Source organism: Chaetodon auriga, chromosome 7, assembly GCF_051107435.1.
Source record: "Chaetodon auriga isolate fChaAug3 chromosome 7, fChaAug3.hap1, whole genome shotgun sequence".
Classification (NCBI taxonomy): Eukaryota; Metazoa; Chordata; class Actinopteri; order Chaetodontiformes; family Chaetodontidae; genus Chaetodon; species Chaetodon auriga.
Window position 1 is genome coordinate 10542869 of NC_135080.1, and position 15717 is coordinate 10558585.

At 41.7% G+C, this 15717-nt stretch overlaps 1 protein-coding gene across 1 annotated transcript; it reads left to right on the plus strand.

Moving 5' to 3' along the window:
* The first annotated feature begins 1211 nt into the window (after positions 1-1211).
* Positions 1212-14055, plus strand: capn12 (calpain 12). The gene is made up of 23 exons (XM_076735368.1): positions 1212-1244; positions 1325-1526; positions 2365-2434; positions 3226-3344; positions 5791-5924; positions 6083-6254; positions 6334-6417; positions 7435-7520; positions 7631-7708; positions 8480-8661; positions 8755-9011; positions 9102-9113; positions 9229-9308; positions 10328-10450; positions 11043-11079; positions 11169-11240; positions 11349-11394; positions 11711-11772; positions 12113-12181; positions 12290-12368; positions 12466-12582; positions 13324-13376; positions 13479-14055. Exons 1-23 carry the CDS (start codon positions 1225-1227, stop codon positions 13503-13505), a joined length of 2181 nt encoding a protein of 726 aa, XP_076591483.1. The 5' UTR covers positions 1212-1224; the 3' UTR covers positions 13506-14055.
* Positions 14056-15717: the final 1662 nt, after the last annotated feature.

The window sequence follows — 15717 nt, forward strand, 5'->3', positions numbered from 1 at the left end:
TACTGTCATGATTTTTGTGCCTGTTCCCCATCACATTTAATAGATCGAGTCAAGGTCAGAGGTTCTTCCAAAAACACTTCAAACAAACTGAATGCTTTTCCCTGCATATTTATTTATGCAAACCTAACAAATAAGCATTATTATGAAAATGTATAATTCAGAAATATAGAAATGCTTGTGTTCCCTGTAGCCCCATTTGGTACTGGCTTACGCTTGAATGATGTTCAGTCCCAGCATCTTTTTTCAGAAACAGAAATATTCGTTAAATATCTGAAAGTGACCTGGAGATGAACACATGGACACTTTCATCAGCTCCTCTCTGCTCTCTCTGTTTCAAGAGACACGTTTCTTCAGAATAAAAGTCATTTCCTGGTGTGAGCTTCTTGTAGGCAGGGGAATTTTACAATGTCATTTTCTTTACTGTCGGTTAAACAGACCCGGAGTTCACCCTGGATATTTGTAATATGTAACCCCTCACACATACACACACACACACACACACACACACACACACAGAGAGAGAGAGAGAGAGAGAGAGAGAGAGAGAGAGAGAGTGTGTGTGTGTGTGTGTGTGTGTGTGTGTGTGTGTGTGTGTGTGTGTGTGTGTAAAGCCGTGGTGGTTGGGGGTCTGGTGGTCCTTTATGTGGAGTAGACTGACACCTAGTGCCTGTTGAGAAAACTGACCTATTGATCCTCTTGATTTGTGTGTAATCCGCCTCTTATTTATTAGAGCAGCATTGTCTGTAAATATGTTGGATAAAATGATGCGTTTCTTCATTGAAATTGAAATTGGTGTCATTGAAATGTTGGCTTTCTGTTTCTCTTCTGAAACGTGTCCTATGAACACACAAACAGATTTCATGCATGCAAAAACAGTTTGTTTAATTTAGATCATGTAAATAAAAAGGTGACACCTTTTCTATTGATAGTCTTCTGGGACGTTTCCCGGACAGACTGAATAAATGATAAAAAAAAAATGCAAGTAGTAAATGCAGTGAGAGGCCAGCGGACTTGGTCAAGCCCCAGCTGTCCAGCTTTTCTTGCAGCCTAATTGCAGCTTGTTGCTTCCTTTTCTCCACTCAGGATGACAGTGATGATGGACGGTAAATTCGGTGAGATCAAAGAGGTTGTTGGCACCGTGTCATTACTCCGACTCCAGCTCTCCACGGCCCTCGGCGCTCCGCATACCTTTCCGGGCTGCGCACAGCCGGGGAGGCGCTCCAAATGGGCACTCACTGGCTGAGGTGGGTGTGCGCTTTAATCTGTATTTAAACACCGGCTGCTCGCACATTTTGAGAAGTTTTTATTGTACATTCACTGACAGCATGGCGGCTGACAAGGAGGCACCTCTGGGCTCCATCGAGAACCCGATCAAGTTCGGGGATCAGGACTTCAAGACTCTGCTGGAAGAGTGTCTGAAGTCCGGGGAGCTGTTTGCGGACCCAGCCTTCCCAGCAGAGCAGAAGTCCATCGGTATGCCGGAAGATGCGGATCCAAACAAGGCGATCAAGTGGCAGCGACCCAAGGTAGACCTGTGCGTTGCGTTATCCAGATGTTTTATTATCAGTGGTGAGGGTCTTCACTCTGATCATTTACAGAAAAAAACAAGCTGTAAAACAATTAACAGACAAAATACATGAGAATAAAATAAATGAGAATAATAAGAATGAACTTTCAACCTTTTAAACCTATTCTCCAGATGTACCAACATTTAATTTTGGTTTCATATGGAGGAAAGTTGTACATGTGTTTAGCTCATAGTTATCAAAAAGGTGTGGCCCAGGTCTGAGGAACTTACTACCTGGAGCAGCTTCCTCAAGAGAAGAAGAAAAAAACTTGAGGAGTAACACAGATAATACTGACAGTACTTTGAATTTACTAGAATATAGATGTTTGAAGGTAATTAATTAATCAATCATAAAGTACAGGTTCAGCCACATATTATAGCCTAAATACAGGATTAAAACTGATATAATACATAAACAAAATGTGTAAACCACATAGAGAAAAAAGTGTGAACAAAGGGGCACTATGAATTCTTATATTAACTATGGAACATGTAGAATACTGCTGCATCTAAATGATTATTATTGATTCATCTGCTGATTTACTTCTTGTTTGTTCAATAAAGTGTCCGACAAACAGTCAGAACCCAAATATATTAAGTTTAATATCACAGATGAAGAAAACCAGCAAATATTCACAGGCGAGGAGCTGGCACAAGTGATATTTTTGCCAAAAAAAATAAAGGATTTCAGCAATTTTTATTGCATAAAGTCATAATGTTGACACACCACACTCGGTCATAAAACCAGTTTGTGGTGTCACAACATGTTGTGCTCATATTGTGCTCCATCTCTGTAGGAAATCAGTCAGAACGCTGTGTTTGTGGAGGGCACGACTGGGACCACTGACATCTGTCAGGGCCAACTGGGTGAGTCTCACTCTTCTGTCCACTCATCTACCCTCCTCAAGGAATGACGCTGAAACTGGAATATTTCCTGCTGAGTCGTCTTGAATTAGCATTGCCCAACATCCACGTAACCAAAAGCTGAAACACGTATTATTGTAAGATGCAGTGACTTCAGCATTTGCTGTCTGCACCACACAGCCCCCGGGACATGACTTCAAACACACAGCAAGGGGGAAAGAGGAGTGACACTCTGTTTTCCCCAAACCCAGAATCTGCAGGGGGTCCGTTCGCATCCTGGCCTTGTCCTTAACAGCCTGTAGATTCTGTTAAACTCCGGGTTGCTCAGTCTGTTTTCTATTTGTGGTGAACTATAAGATTATTTTATGCACAACTGCAAACTCTCCTTCCTTCTGTGGGATTTCTGGATTGATGGTTCGTGTCAGCAGTTGCGTGCAGATGTGTTAACACAGACCAATCTCCCCCTTCGTCTTCTTCTTCTACAACTTTAGTTTTATGTCATCCTTCCAACTGTATCCCAGGATGTGTTTTCCACGATTTACGCAAACACTAACTGTTACTGCAACATCTCCAAAGAAACAACGTGGAACAGATGTTGCTGCTGGGGAGGAATGTGGCTTATTATGTGTGTGAGAGACAGAGTTTAACCTGTCTGAAGAAAAAATGATGAAACATGAATCACACTTCAAGGGAGAGCAATGCTTTCTGGGCTCTTAAATCATCTGATATGTAAATACAAATCATATAAAATATGCCTTTTGTGCATGACATCCTCATGTGTTTTTGTTTCTCAGGTAACTGTTGGCTGCTGGCGGCCTTGTCCTGTCTGACCATGCACCCCAAGCTCTTTGTGAAGGTGGTGCCGCCCGGCCAAAGCCTGTCCGAGCCTTACGCAGGGATCTTCCACTTTAGGGTAAGTGGAGTTAGATTAGATGTACAGCCGAGAACCTCACTGCCCTCTTCGCTAATGAGAAAAGTTGCTAATTAGACCCTGATCAAGCCAGCTGAGACTCACACCTTGTTTGCTGCTGACCAACAAAAAAACTACAAGCATAAAAACAGCCTTCCTCATATGCTTTAATGTACCATGCATGCCTGAGCTCAGTCTCATCTCTCGCCCCAGCTTTGCCTGGACATGTTGCTGGACTGATATTCTTTACAAAAGCAAATACTTATACTAAGCTGGAAATCAGTCAGGATGCTCACATGGAGGTTTTAACCATTTATTTCAACGGTTGGTTCCACTTATTTGACACTGGAGAGAAAATCTGAACAAATACTGAAAGAAGCATTCAAACGGCACATAAACCTAAATTCTTACACAGAATGAGGATCACTGTATGCAGAAGGCAATCCTGGTACTCAAAAGCTCCAGATTTGTTGGTTATATATAACTTTGTTTGGCAAAATTACCTATGAAATGACAATATCAAGCAGCGTAATACAGACCTTAAAGGAGTGCTGTAGCATCGCACCTCTGCATAACTCACGATGGACAGAAACGATACAGCAGAACCAAAGATTAGATTAGATTTTATTCCACATATTTTTTCCTTGTCAAAACCAGCCTACATTACCCACAATGCAACTTGACCACCAACAATTCAGTGGGAGATTCAGGTGTGTTCTGCTAGTAGCGGCTCATTTAGCCTCTAGCCTCAAACGGAGATGAGCAGCGGGCCACAGACGTCTGGTAAGGTCACTTCTTTCCAACTTCACACCCCCAGATGTATTTATTTTTATACTTGTATTCCTCAGAACCAGCTGATGCTGACTCAAGTGACATCACTCGAGGCTTCATTAACTTAGTTTAGCACACACCAAACCTGGGGCCCGATCATATTCCAGGAATAATGTACATTAAACACATACAGAGGGAGGATTGGGGGGTTACTGGGGGTCATACAGGAAGGTTTTGCTCCTGGGCTCCTGAGCAAGTTAATCTATTGACAGTCCTTGAGAGAGCAGCTATAAAACAACTTTCCTGTGTCTGCCTGAGCAACTGCAATCCTCATTAAGAACTGATCACAGGCCAGATATGACACACAGTCTGTGTTGTGTCTGTAAATACTGCATTTAAGACCTGAGGACAGTCTAAGCATAAAAGATTAAGTCTGATTTATACACCAGCACGTTATATTCACACTTGCCCAATTCCTGTAATATTTTCATCTTATCTGATCTGGCATTATTCTCTCCCATTTTCAGTGAGATGCCTGCATCGTCACAGCTCTGGCATTTAATTAATGGATCAAACAGGTATCGGCTCATCTGGTGGCCTCACACGTAGAAAGAGACAAACATAAAACCTCATCTTATCACCTCATTAGAGGTAATAATTCTAATCTGAGCTGATCATGCACTGGCTCTGACACGCACAGATCAATAAAATTTCACCTTATTAGACATACCAATCCTGTCAAAGCAAACGCGAGTTAGATATGGATCATTTTCACGCCTTTTTTCTAGGTGATTACTTTTCCTCGGAGCATTGGACCTTTAGAGACTGGTAGGGAGATTGTGACATGACTTAACAAGCAGGACGGAAAGACTGGAAACTAATTTCGCTTTGTCAGGGTGATGGGAGAGCAGTCCAGACATGCAGGTAGTGACTACCCCTGGGACACACACACACGCACACGCACACACACACAGCTGCAGGTATGAAAGGCCAGTGCAGGCCTGTTCTTGGCCGCTGTTGTGTACACACAGTTAGCAATACAGTACACCCCCGTAGTCATGACCAGTAACCGCCTTTGGAGGAGGTTTAGTAGATTCAATCAGACAAGAGAACAGTGTGTTTATTTAACTCGTCCCTGTATAGGCCACAGGGTTTCATTCGTTAATCTGATATTTCCCTAATTCTGTTTAAAAACGTTTCTATGTCTTCTTCATATTTTTGCTCTGTTTTGTGCTCCAGTGTGTCATGTGATGGAAAAATCACTCAGATCTTTTGCGGTAACAACACAGGGGAGAAGTACTCTAATACTCTGCTAAGCAAAAGTATTAAACATTAGCTCACGTTGGCCACTTTAAGCTCCGGTTCATCCCATATCAGCAAGGATGTGTTATGTGGGAGGGATGATGTGTTATTTCTTCCTTCAAAAGTTGCAAAATCTGCCTTTAAAGAATCAATTTTAACATTAGATTAATTATTTGTTATTGGTAGTATTATGATAACAATGGATCACGTGATGACTTTTATGGGATGGGGGTCTCATAGTGATTATTCCACTGATGATTATCGACATTATCATTATCCTTCTGCTCTACGGAGCTCCCTGAGTCATTGCATCCAGCTCTGCTCTGCTCTCACCATTCCTCGTCCTGTCTCTCTCTCCCTGCGTGTCCCTTTGCAGTTCTGGCAGTATGGTGAGTGGGTGGAGGTGGTTGTAGATGACAGGCTGCCAGTACGCCAAGGCCGTCTGCTCTTCAGCTACTCTCACACCCGCAACGAGTATTGGAGCGCCCTGGTGGAGAAGGCCTATGCCAAGTCAGTTGCCACTACCAGCATATGTTTCTGGGCTGTAATGTCTGAGATCACCCACTCCTTTCCTGTGTGTGTGTGTGTGTGTGTGTGTGTGTGTCATTACAGTGACTTGACAAAAATATACAGCCACCGGAGATAACTTTGTCACGTCTTGTGTGTAGGTTAGTTGGAAGCTATGGAAGCCTGAAGGGGGGCAACATTTCGGAGGGGATGGAGGACTTCACAGGCGGCATCGCCTACTCGGTGGAGGTCTCATCTCGTACCCCTCGAGTCCTCTGGAGGTCTCTGACAGCCGCCCTGGCTCGAGGCAGCCTGCTCAGCTGCTTCATCCAGGTACATACACAACATGCATGCTCCACAGGTGGAAGCTAATTTAGATTCGCTATTTAAGTTCCTCTCTTCGTCCTCACAGGCCAGCAGCTACCAAGAGGTTGGTAAAGTGACGGCAGACGGGCTGGTAAAGGGCCACGCTTACGCCATCACTGACACCGACAAGGCCAGTATCACACAGAGACGACACTGAACTGCTGCCACTATTTACTGCTGCACCGTCATCAATGTGCTGTTTTAGTGTTTTCTTAAATTACTCTGTGTCATGTTCTCTGTTTCTGCAGTGATTAGTTTCTCCAAAAGAACAGCTGTAATCTAAAGGCATTTCATCTCATCTCATCTCACTTTATCTTAATCTAATTCATTTCAATCAAACATAATCTCACTGAAATTTAATCAAGTCTCATCTGATCTCATCTCATTTCATCCTATTCTAACTTTATCTATTATGATTTAATCCAGTCTCATCTAAGTGTAGTAATTTCATCTAATATAATCTCATTGAGAATCTATTTAACCACACACAGCATCTGAATCGAGTGGAACCAAACTGGATCTAATCTAATCTCATTTTAACTAAATGATATAATTCTAATTCATGTCATCCAGTTTAATCTAATATAATCCATTCACATCTCATATCATCCTAATAATCATCTAATTTGATCTCCTCTCATCTCATTCTAATCTAATCTAATCTAATCTAATCTGCTCTAATCTCATCTCATCTCGACTAAGTATTTCAATCAAATAATACATCAATCTAACATACAGTAATCTCACTGAAATGTAATCTGATGTCTTTCCATGTTATCTCAGCCAAGTTGGATCAACCAAATCGAATTAAACTAATCTCATCTAATGTAATCTAATATAATCTAACCACATCTCATGCCATCGCATGTCGTTCTAATATCATCTAATTTGATCTCATGTCATTTCATTTTAATCTGATATAATCTCACTGAAATTTAATATCATATCATTTCATTTCAACACAGTCTAGTCTGATCTAATCTCGTCATACTTTACTGCCTCTTATCTAAATAATCTAACATAGTCTAATCCTAATTCATTACATCTCATTTAAAAATTACTGAAATAGGTCCTGGAACCGTTCCTTTTGTGGACATAAAACAAGACTTTACTCTTGTATTAGTTTCTTCTCTCTGTTACATTTTAGGTGACGAAAGCATCAGATGAGATTTGGTTGCTGAGGCTGAGGAACCCCTGGGGCTTTGTGGAGTATCGCGGACCCTGGAGTGACAAGTGAGGGAGCTTCCTGTTTGTGAATGTTGATGAGAGAGAGCCCACTCACTCACAGATTACTGAACCTCCACAGATGTTGAGTTTCTCCGTGTATGCATGTGTGACTGCAGGGGTAAAGAGTGGGATGCCGTGGACAAAGCAGAGAAGGAAAGGATTGAGTTGAAAAAGAAAGAAGATGGAGAGTTCTGGTACGTGGCAGCTACTAAACACACCAATTTACACGACTGAACAACCTCTCACCTGTGGTGGAGGAAGTTTTCACATCCTTTACTTTACTGATCAGTACCACGCTGTGAAAAATATTCTGCAACAAGTACAAGTCCTGCCTTCAAAATGTCAGTAAAAGTATTATTAGATGAATTTACCTCAAAAGTAAAAGTACTGACTTCGATTAATCTTACTGCTGCATTAATGTGTATGTTGTATTTTACTGCTGTAGATGGTTGAGCTCGTTTTATCCACTTTATATATTGGCTAGTTTAATCTACAGCAATGCATCACGTTTTATAAGTTTATCATATGTTTGTAGTGTTGCCATCCTGTGAGAAACACGTATCTCTAAAAAAATCAGCTTTTCATGAGCTCTGAAAAACAGTCTGTTTTCAGCTCTGTGATTCCCAGCTAATCCAAGAGTTTCTTAAATATCTTATTTAGTTTAAGAAGTAGGAGAACACACACTGATTCCAAGTCAGGGCCCCTGTTTTGCTGTGGTTCAGCCAAAAATTCAGACTCACCAAATTTGGAGATACGTGGTTTTCATTGGACAAGAAGGGTCTGAAAATTGTAATGTGAAAAGTAACTCGTGAGTGAACTGCTGTCAAACAGATGTAGTGGAGTAAAAAGTACATTTGCCTCTGAGAAGTATAAAGTTGTACTTAAGTTTGTACCTAAGCACAGTACTTGAGTGAATGTACTTGGTTACCTTCCACCGCTCTGATGTGACTCATCCTCTCTGTTAGGATCAGTGCTGAGGACTTCTCCAGCCTGTTCGACATCGTGGAGCTCTGCAGCATGAGTCCGGACACTCTCGTGGAGGGACACACACCTGTCTCTCCCGCCTCCCCGTCCACCTGGACCATCAGTGAACATGAAGGATTCTGGGTACCGGGGAGCTCTGCTGGTGGAAGCCGCAGATACCGCAGTATGTTTTCCAGTTTCTGTTGTGTATTCAAACCCGACCTGGAGATCATGGAAGTGATCATACTCAACCTCTTCATGTTTTCTTTTCCCTCAGAGTCATTCTGGAGGAATCCTCAGTTCGAGTTGATTCTCACAGAGCAGGACCAAGCAGACAACGAGGATGATGATGACGACGACAAGGACGATGAAGACGACGAGGACGATGAGGAGATGAGCCCGGAGGAGAAGAAGAGAACAGAGAAACAGAGGCAGAAAGCCAAGCAGTGCACCGTGCTGGTGGAGCTGCTGCAGAAAAACCGCAGGAACAAGGACAAAGTCCACTTCCTCTACATGGGCTTCCACGTCTATAAGGTCACACCTCCACCACGAGACTTCCACCTCACTTCAACTTATTCTGCTTTTGAATAAACTCACACCTGTCTTTGTGTTTCTTCTTCACAGGTTCCTCCTGAGGTGAACATCTCACGGCCAATAGATAAATACATTTTCATGATCTGCTTGAATTAATACTAGAACAATCTTATATTCTTCGTAATTATTACTTCGTCATGTATCTGTCTTCATACAGCTGCAGGGTGTGTGTCTGAGCCGCAACTTCTTCATGAAAAATCGCCCCGTGGGTCGCTCTGGGAAATACAAGGCTCAGAGGTAAAAGGCCATCACGAAAAGAAATGACTGCTTATTAGTAATTATTATGTAATCTACTTATAAAAGAAGAACATTTGGTGCTGATGCTTTTATTTGATCCCTTTACGGGCTGTAAAACAAATGTACTGTGTGTAATCCCAGTTTGTTTCCCTAAAGTTTATATGTCCATGTGAAATCAAGTGATGGCTGTGCAACTAAATGCAAGTCACTGTTTTTTGCTAAGTAATATAATCAAATAAAATTTTACTTTATAATTCAAAATAAGAAAACTAATTTGGCCAGGGTTGGGGAAAAAAAGGCAAAAAGACAATGCAAATTCAGATAAAACCACACAGAGAGTCCATAAAACATGTTTAACAGTCCTCATTGATGCACATGGCTCTGATGGTGGCATGAACAGTCTATTTACAACCACATGTCCAAAGATGTTGGGGCACAGTGTGAAATGTAATAGAAACATAATGTGGTGATTTGTAAAACATTAAAACCCCATATTTAATTGAAAATAGCACAAATACAAACATATCGAATGTTGAAACTGAGAAAAATGTCATTGTTTTTTGGAAGTTTTATCCTCATTTCAACACATTTCAGAAGTTAGGACTGTGGTAATAAAAGACTGGAAGAGTTGTGAAATGCTAAAAGGAAACAGCTGGTGGAACGACTCACAGTTAATTAGGTTAACTGGCAGCAGGTGAGTAACATGACTGGGAATAAAAAGAGCATCGCAGAGAGGCTGAGTCTTTGAATCTTAGAGAGGGGATCGCTGCTCTGTGACTGGCAATTTAAGAATAATGTTTCTCAATGTGAAATAACAAAGAATGTGTGGATTACAGAACATAATGTCATTAAAATTAAAAATCTGTATGTAAGGGACAAGGCTGAACTAATACTGGATGGTCTTTGTGCTATTTTCAACTAAATATGGGGTTTCAGTGCTTTGCAAATCATCACTGACAGTCTTATAGCTGATAACTTGTAGGATGGCATAAATATAAGTCATTAACTTTGTCCCTCAGGGGTGTGTGGAGGAAGCTGCGTCTGGACCCGGGTAACTACATCATTGTGGCGTCCACCTATAGACCCAACCAGCCCGGAGAGTTCTTTGTTCGCATTTTCTCCAAAACTGGAAACACTCTGGGGTAAGATCAGAGGGATTTAGCTTCGACAGCTCGACGGCATGTCGTTTTTTTTCTCTCCTCTACCAAACCACCAACAGGCTGGTGTGAGAAAAACTGCTCCATTTACAAACCACCTCATTTAAATGTTATGTGCTGAGTGAGTGTGTCTCCTCGCGTCATAGATATTCTGTGAAATCATTAGACCCACAACACTTCCTGAGGGATCCACAACACCCCTGAATCACCTCCTCCCTCACTCACTTTCAGCAGCAGAGTCATAGTCACCCACACTCCCCTGGACCTGCACTCAAACTTCGACTCTGTTCCCAACATTATACCAATGTATGATTCAGAAAATGACATTGAGACTCAACAACAACAGGCTATTAAAATCACCTTTTATGGCTTCAGTTAGCGACAACAGGCGATTAAACAGCTGAGAGCAACGTAGTATGAGTACTCACTGACTAATAATCATATTTATTAGGGAAATATTGTACTTTTTACTCCGGTGCTTTTGCTTAACAGCTATTTTACATACAAAACATATGATGAAAGTATGCTTTAAGAGAGCAGCGCTGACGGTCTGTACCATGCGGTCTTTGTGTCCCAGGACTCAGGACTTCACCTGCTCCTCAGGCTTCCTCCAGGTGAGTTGAGTGCTCTCATCCAAATAGGTTAAAACACCAAAAGCAGCTAACCAGAAGAATATTATATGTTTTATGTTTGTGCCGAACAGGTTATGGCAACCCCCGTCTCACCAGAGGATCGAGTGAGAGTTCAGAAGACGTTTGATGCACAGGCTGGCCCAGTAAGAATTCCTCTTTCTCGTACTGCATTCCTTTAGCTAATAAAAGTGTAAATCTGAGGTTTTTGGTAAAAAAAAACAAAAACTGATTTATTCTGTCTCCCCCGACAGGATGACAGACTGAACGCCAAGGAGCTCATGGCGCTGTTCAATTCAGGTTCTATCATGTTTTTCATGTTCAAGCGTCATCTGGAGATGACACAAAGCTTCAAATATCTTCACCAGTGATCTTTGATTATATAATACCTGTAACGGCCACTAGGTGGGAGCAAAGCAGTGACACTTCCCTCAAAAGTTGGAAGAGCGAAGCCACAGAGGTCACCTGTCTAGACAGAGGCTCACTGCTGCAGTCAGATAGAGTACACTGAGCAGGGTTAAACTTGTCCTCACCTTCACCTTTCCTCAGATTAATCCAATTAAAACCCTTATTTTCTGTCTCTGCGTCAATCTGTGCCTTTCTTCCCTAATCACAGCTCTTGACAAAGATTACCATCTGCCGCTGGAGACGTGCAGACAGCTCATCTTTGGAGAGGATGTATCCTTTTGTCCTCAGTATTTTTTATTTTTTTTAATATTACAGTCTCCTTGCAGTACGATCCTTCTCTGGCATCGACTATACTGCGACTATATTTGTCTTGTTTGCTCAAGCTTGCAGAAGTTGCATATTTTTCACGAGTTAACATGTTACTACTGTTAAAAACTTGATTGGCCTTTGCTAGTCTCACAGTTCATTGGGGCAGATGCTTGCTGACGAAGGGGTTTAAAGCTCCCGGTTCTCCAGCTGAGTCATCATGCTGCCCCGCTGTTCACTCTGATTCTCCTTCCTCATAACTTTATCTTCTGTCCTGTTGAGATGTTCTTAACTCCGCCGGCAGATTAAAGGTCACTGCAGTCTCAGCCGTAAACAAACAGAAACCCTGCTGTCCAGTCTGCACTACCTGCAGGTACAGTCCAGTGTGTGTGTGTGTGCGTGTGTGTGTGCGTGTGTGTGTTGAAGACAGAAAAACAAGGAGAGTTGTGCCAATATTTCTTATTCTGCTGTTCTTTTTCAGTCCATCTTCTTCCAGTTCGATGAGGACTCCTCTGGGACCATGAGCCCCTTTGAACTCACTACAGCGCTGGAAGCTGTCGGTATGCATTCAAACGCACACGCATCCGCACCACTGTACGCACACAAACAGTTGTTGCAGTTTGGCCTTGCGTCTTCATCCACTCCTCTGTTTCCCAGGAATGCAGTGTGACAGCAAAGTAGCTCAGCTGCTGTCTGAGCGGTTTGCATCTGGCGAGCTTCACATGCCCTTCCACAGCTTTGTGTCATGTGTCACCAGGCTGCGCAAGCTCTTTGGTAACACACACACACACACATACACATCCATCAATGCAGCTATGCCTCACATTATCAAACACACACAAAAAAAAGCTAAACAGAATGACCAAGAATGGGAAAATGTATCTATGAGCTGACACCAGCTGGTCAACTATAATTAATTAATTTATTTCAGGAAGCTCTATGATCATCTTTCTTCTCCATTTTTACCAATCTATACTAAACCTGCCACCCAGTACCATTATTAGATTATTATAGCAGCTTGAGCAGCTACAGTGACATGCTGCTTACACTCTGCTGCATCAGTATTAATATTCTAAAAATGTCATATGTATCAGTCACAATGGACATTTTACTGCAGACCAAGTAGTTTTGATATATTTTACTGATAATCCCTCTGTTATTGGATTTATTATTGGAGTATTTGTACATTATGTCATTGGTACTTTTATTTAAATAAAAGTTCTGGATACTTCTTCCACCACTGCATACAGGAGACTGTTTCTAAAACGCTTAATATATATTTATATTATAGTTATATATCTCATGGTGTGATTATGATGTTTTACAGTTTGCCTTTAGATTATCTACATGTGTGCAGTTTGTTTGCACAAGAGGTTTAATACATATTTGGAGTAAACTCAGGATATTTGGCTTGATCTCCGTTTTGAAAATGAACATTAAACTTGATGAAGTTACTGAGTATTTAGCCTTTCTAAAGATACTGCATGTAGTCATTTCCTCTCCTCTTGTCCTCAGCTCTGTATGAATCAGAGACCAGCCAAGAGGTGAAAGGCAGAGGAATCAACGCTGTGAGTATCCGGTCAAATACTGTTATGTGTTCATACTGACCTGAACAAGGTTTTTTTTTTTTTGCTCTTTCTGCTCTCTGCTCACCTGCTGTCCCTCCACAGTGGCTTCTTCAGTTCCTGATGGTGTGAGACACTTCATGAGGAGGGTCTCCACATGAGACCCAGCTCAGCCACAGTATGCTGTTGATTCGAAAGCACATAAATTGTATTTCAAAACTGTTCTTCCATGTGTGTCTTATTCCAGAGCGACAGCGGTGGCTTTGAGAGTTTATGCTTTGCCATGCCATTGTTTTATTCTTGCTTCATCTCGTACCAGTCTCATACTTCTGGCTGTAGCTTTGATACCGGCTCAAGCTTCAGTGTTATTGTCATTATACAATACCGGATTGCACAATGAAACACAGTTGTACTTCCCTCCACATGACACACACAGAAAAAATTTAAACATGTATTCAAACATTTAAATTAGAAAATGGGCAAGAAACTACAACAAAGTATGTAAAAGTTGTGCTAAAGGAAGAAATTAAAAGGAAAACTACACAAAATATATGTACAAAATGTGCATGTAATATGTGGAGCCATCATTTCATGATTTGTTTTATGCAGTGTTAATCATTTAATTATTATATAATACTCTTATAATCTGCCCCATTGGAATAAAATGGATTTCATGACTACAGATGTCAGTTTTAAAGGTGTCCTTCTTCCTTTTGTTTCTTCAAAGCATTGTTCCACTAACAAGAAAATTGTTCCAAAACCCAAATATAGTCCACATTGCCACCCTTTTTGATCAAAGTAAGCGTCATTTTCTAAAGTTGCTCTTTAGAGATGATTGTGTAATGATGAAAAGAAAATGTGTTTTCCAAAAATCAAACTGAAATGGCACACATAACCATTATTACACAACTGAAAGAAAAGAAATCACTGCAACCCCAACAGTTTAGTCATCCATGCACACATGAACATACCCTGGGTAATATCTGTACACACACACACACACACACACACACACACACACACAGAGTCAGAGTGAGTACTGCCTGCCCCACTGAGGGTGTGAGGGTGATGTCTCAGCAGCGCTACACGCACCATCTCTATTCTTATCGCACTGACGCCACGTACAGCGTCAATACACACTCGCCCCCTCCTCCACTACGTTCCCTCACTCCCTCCATCCATCCCTCAGTCGTCCCCCCCCTCCCCCCCGTTCTCTCCAGTAACTGTCTGAGTCTCACAATCTGCATCCTCCTTCTCCCCATTACACGATGGCTGCACACAGGTGCTTGTGCACGCACGCACGCACACATAACCGCGAGTGAGCAAATGTCCTTTCTACACATGCTGCTATTAATAGCAGCTCTTCCTGTGTTAGGTGAGTACACACAGGTTGTCCTCGGCAACCGTCCATCTACATTGTGATGGAGAGAAGAGGAGAGAAAGTGAAGGACGGGAGAGGAGAGGGAGCCCATAGACTCTCAGATTCTGGCCTCTCCATCAATTATAACTCATTTACTGTTTTATTCATGTTTTCCAAACCCTGTGCTTCCTTCTGTTTGTGTGCTTGAGTTTCAGCTCTGCAGGAGGTCAACAAATGTGTCAAGCCTCAACAAGGCCTGTAAAATGAGGTAAAAATGAGGTATCTACAGGCCTCACAGGGCTCAGTGCAGACGTGCTCACTCTTCTACTATCACCATCTCTGTTTTCAGAAAAGACAAGAAACAAGACTAAGAGTCAACAGCCTTACAGAGCAACTAGTTTGGCACAGTGGTGCTTTGAGCTAAATGCTAATGTTAGCATGCTAACACACTTACAGTGATAATGCTAACATGTAATGTATTAGCATGCTAACATTTGCTAATTTGCACTAAACAGGGTACAGCTGATCCTGCAGTAATGTCATTAGATTTGCAGGAAAGTATTGGACAAATTAAAACTTTGACCAGATGATGGGGCTAGATGAAAACTCACCAAACTTATTACAAGCTGAAGGAGACTTGAATGTGTGCAACAAATTTCATGGCAATCCATCCAATAGCCATCAGGACATTTCACTAAAAAACAAAAAGGAGAACCTCAGGGTGGCACTAGAGGGAGAAGATCACCAAGAGTCAGGAGGACTCATCCTCTGGGGACCATGAATGTTTGTGCAAAATTTCAAGGCATCCATTTCACAGTTTAAATCAATCAACATTAAACCCCTCAATCCCACAAACCTTGAATCTCACCACTACATGACTAATCTCAACCCTAAAACATGCTCTTATATTTATATGTCCTATCTTAGAAGCCCCTAGTTGGACCTTGCAATTTTTATTTTCTAACCAGACTTAATCCATTCATC

Excerpts from the sequence above, each read along its gene's own strand:
- capn12 (XM_076735368.1), top strand. The coding sequence starts at position 1,225 with ATGGGCACTCACTGGCTGAG. Across the intron at positions 3,345-5,790 it reads CAGGGATCTTCCACTTTAGG|TTCTGGCAGTATGGTGAGTG; the intron begins GTAAGTGGAGTT and ends GTCCCTTTGCAG. Across the intron at positions 11,395-11,710 it reads CATGGCGCTGTTCAATTCAG|CTCTTGACAAAGATTACCAT; the intron begins GTTCTATCATGT and ends CCCTAATCACAG.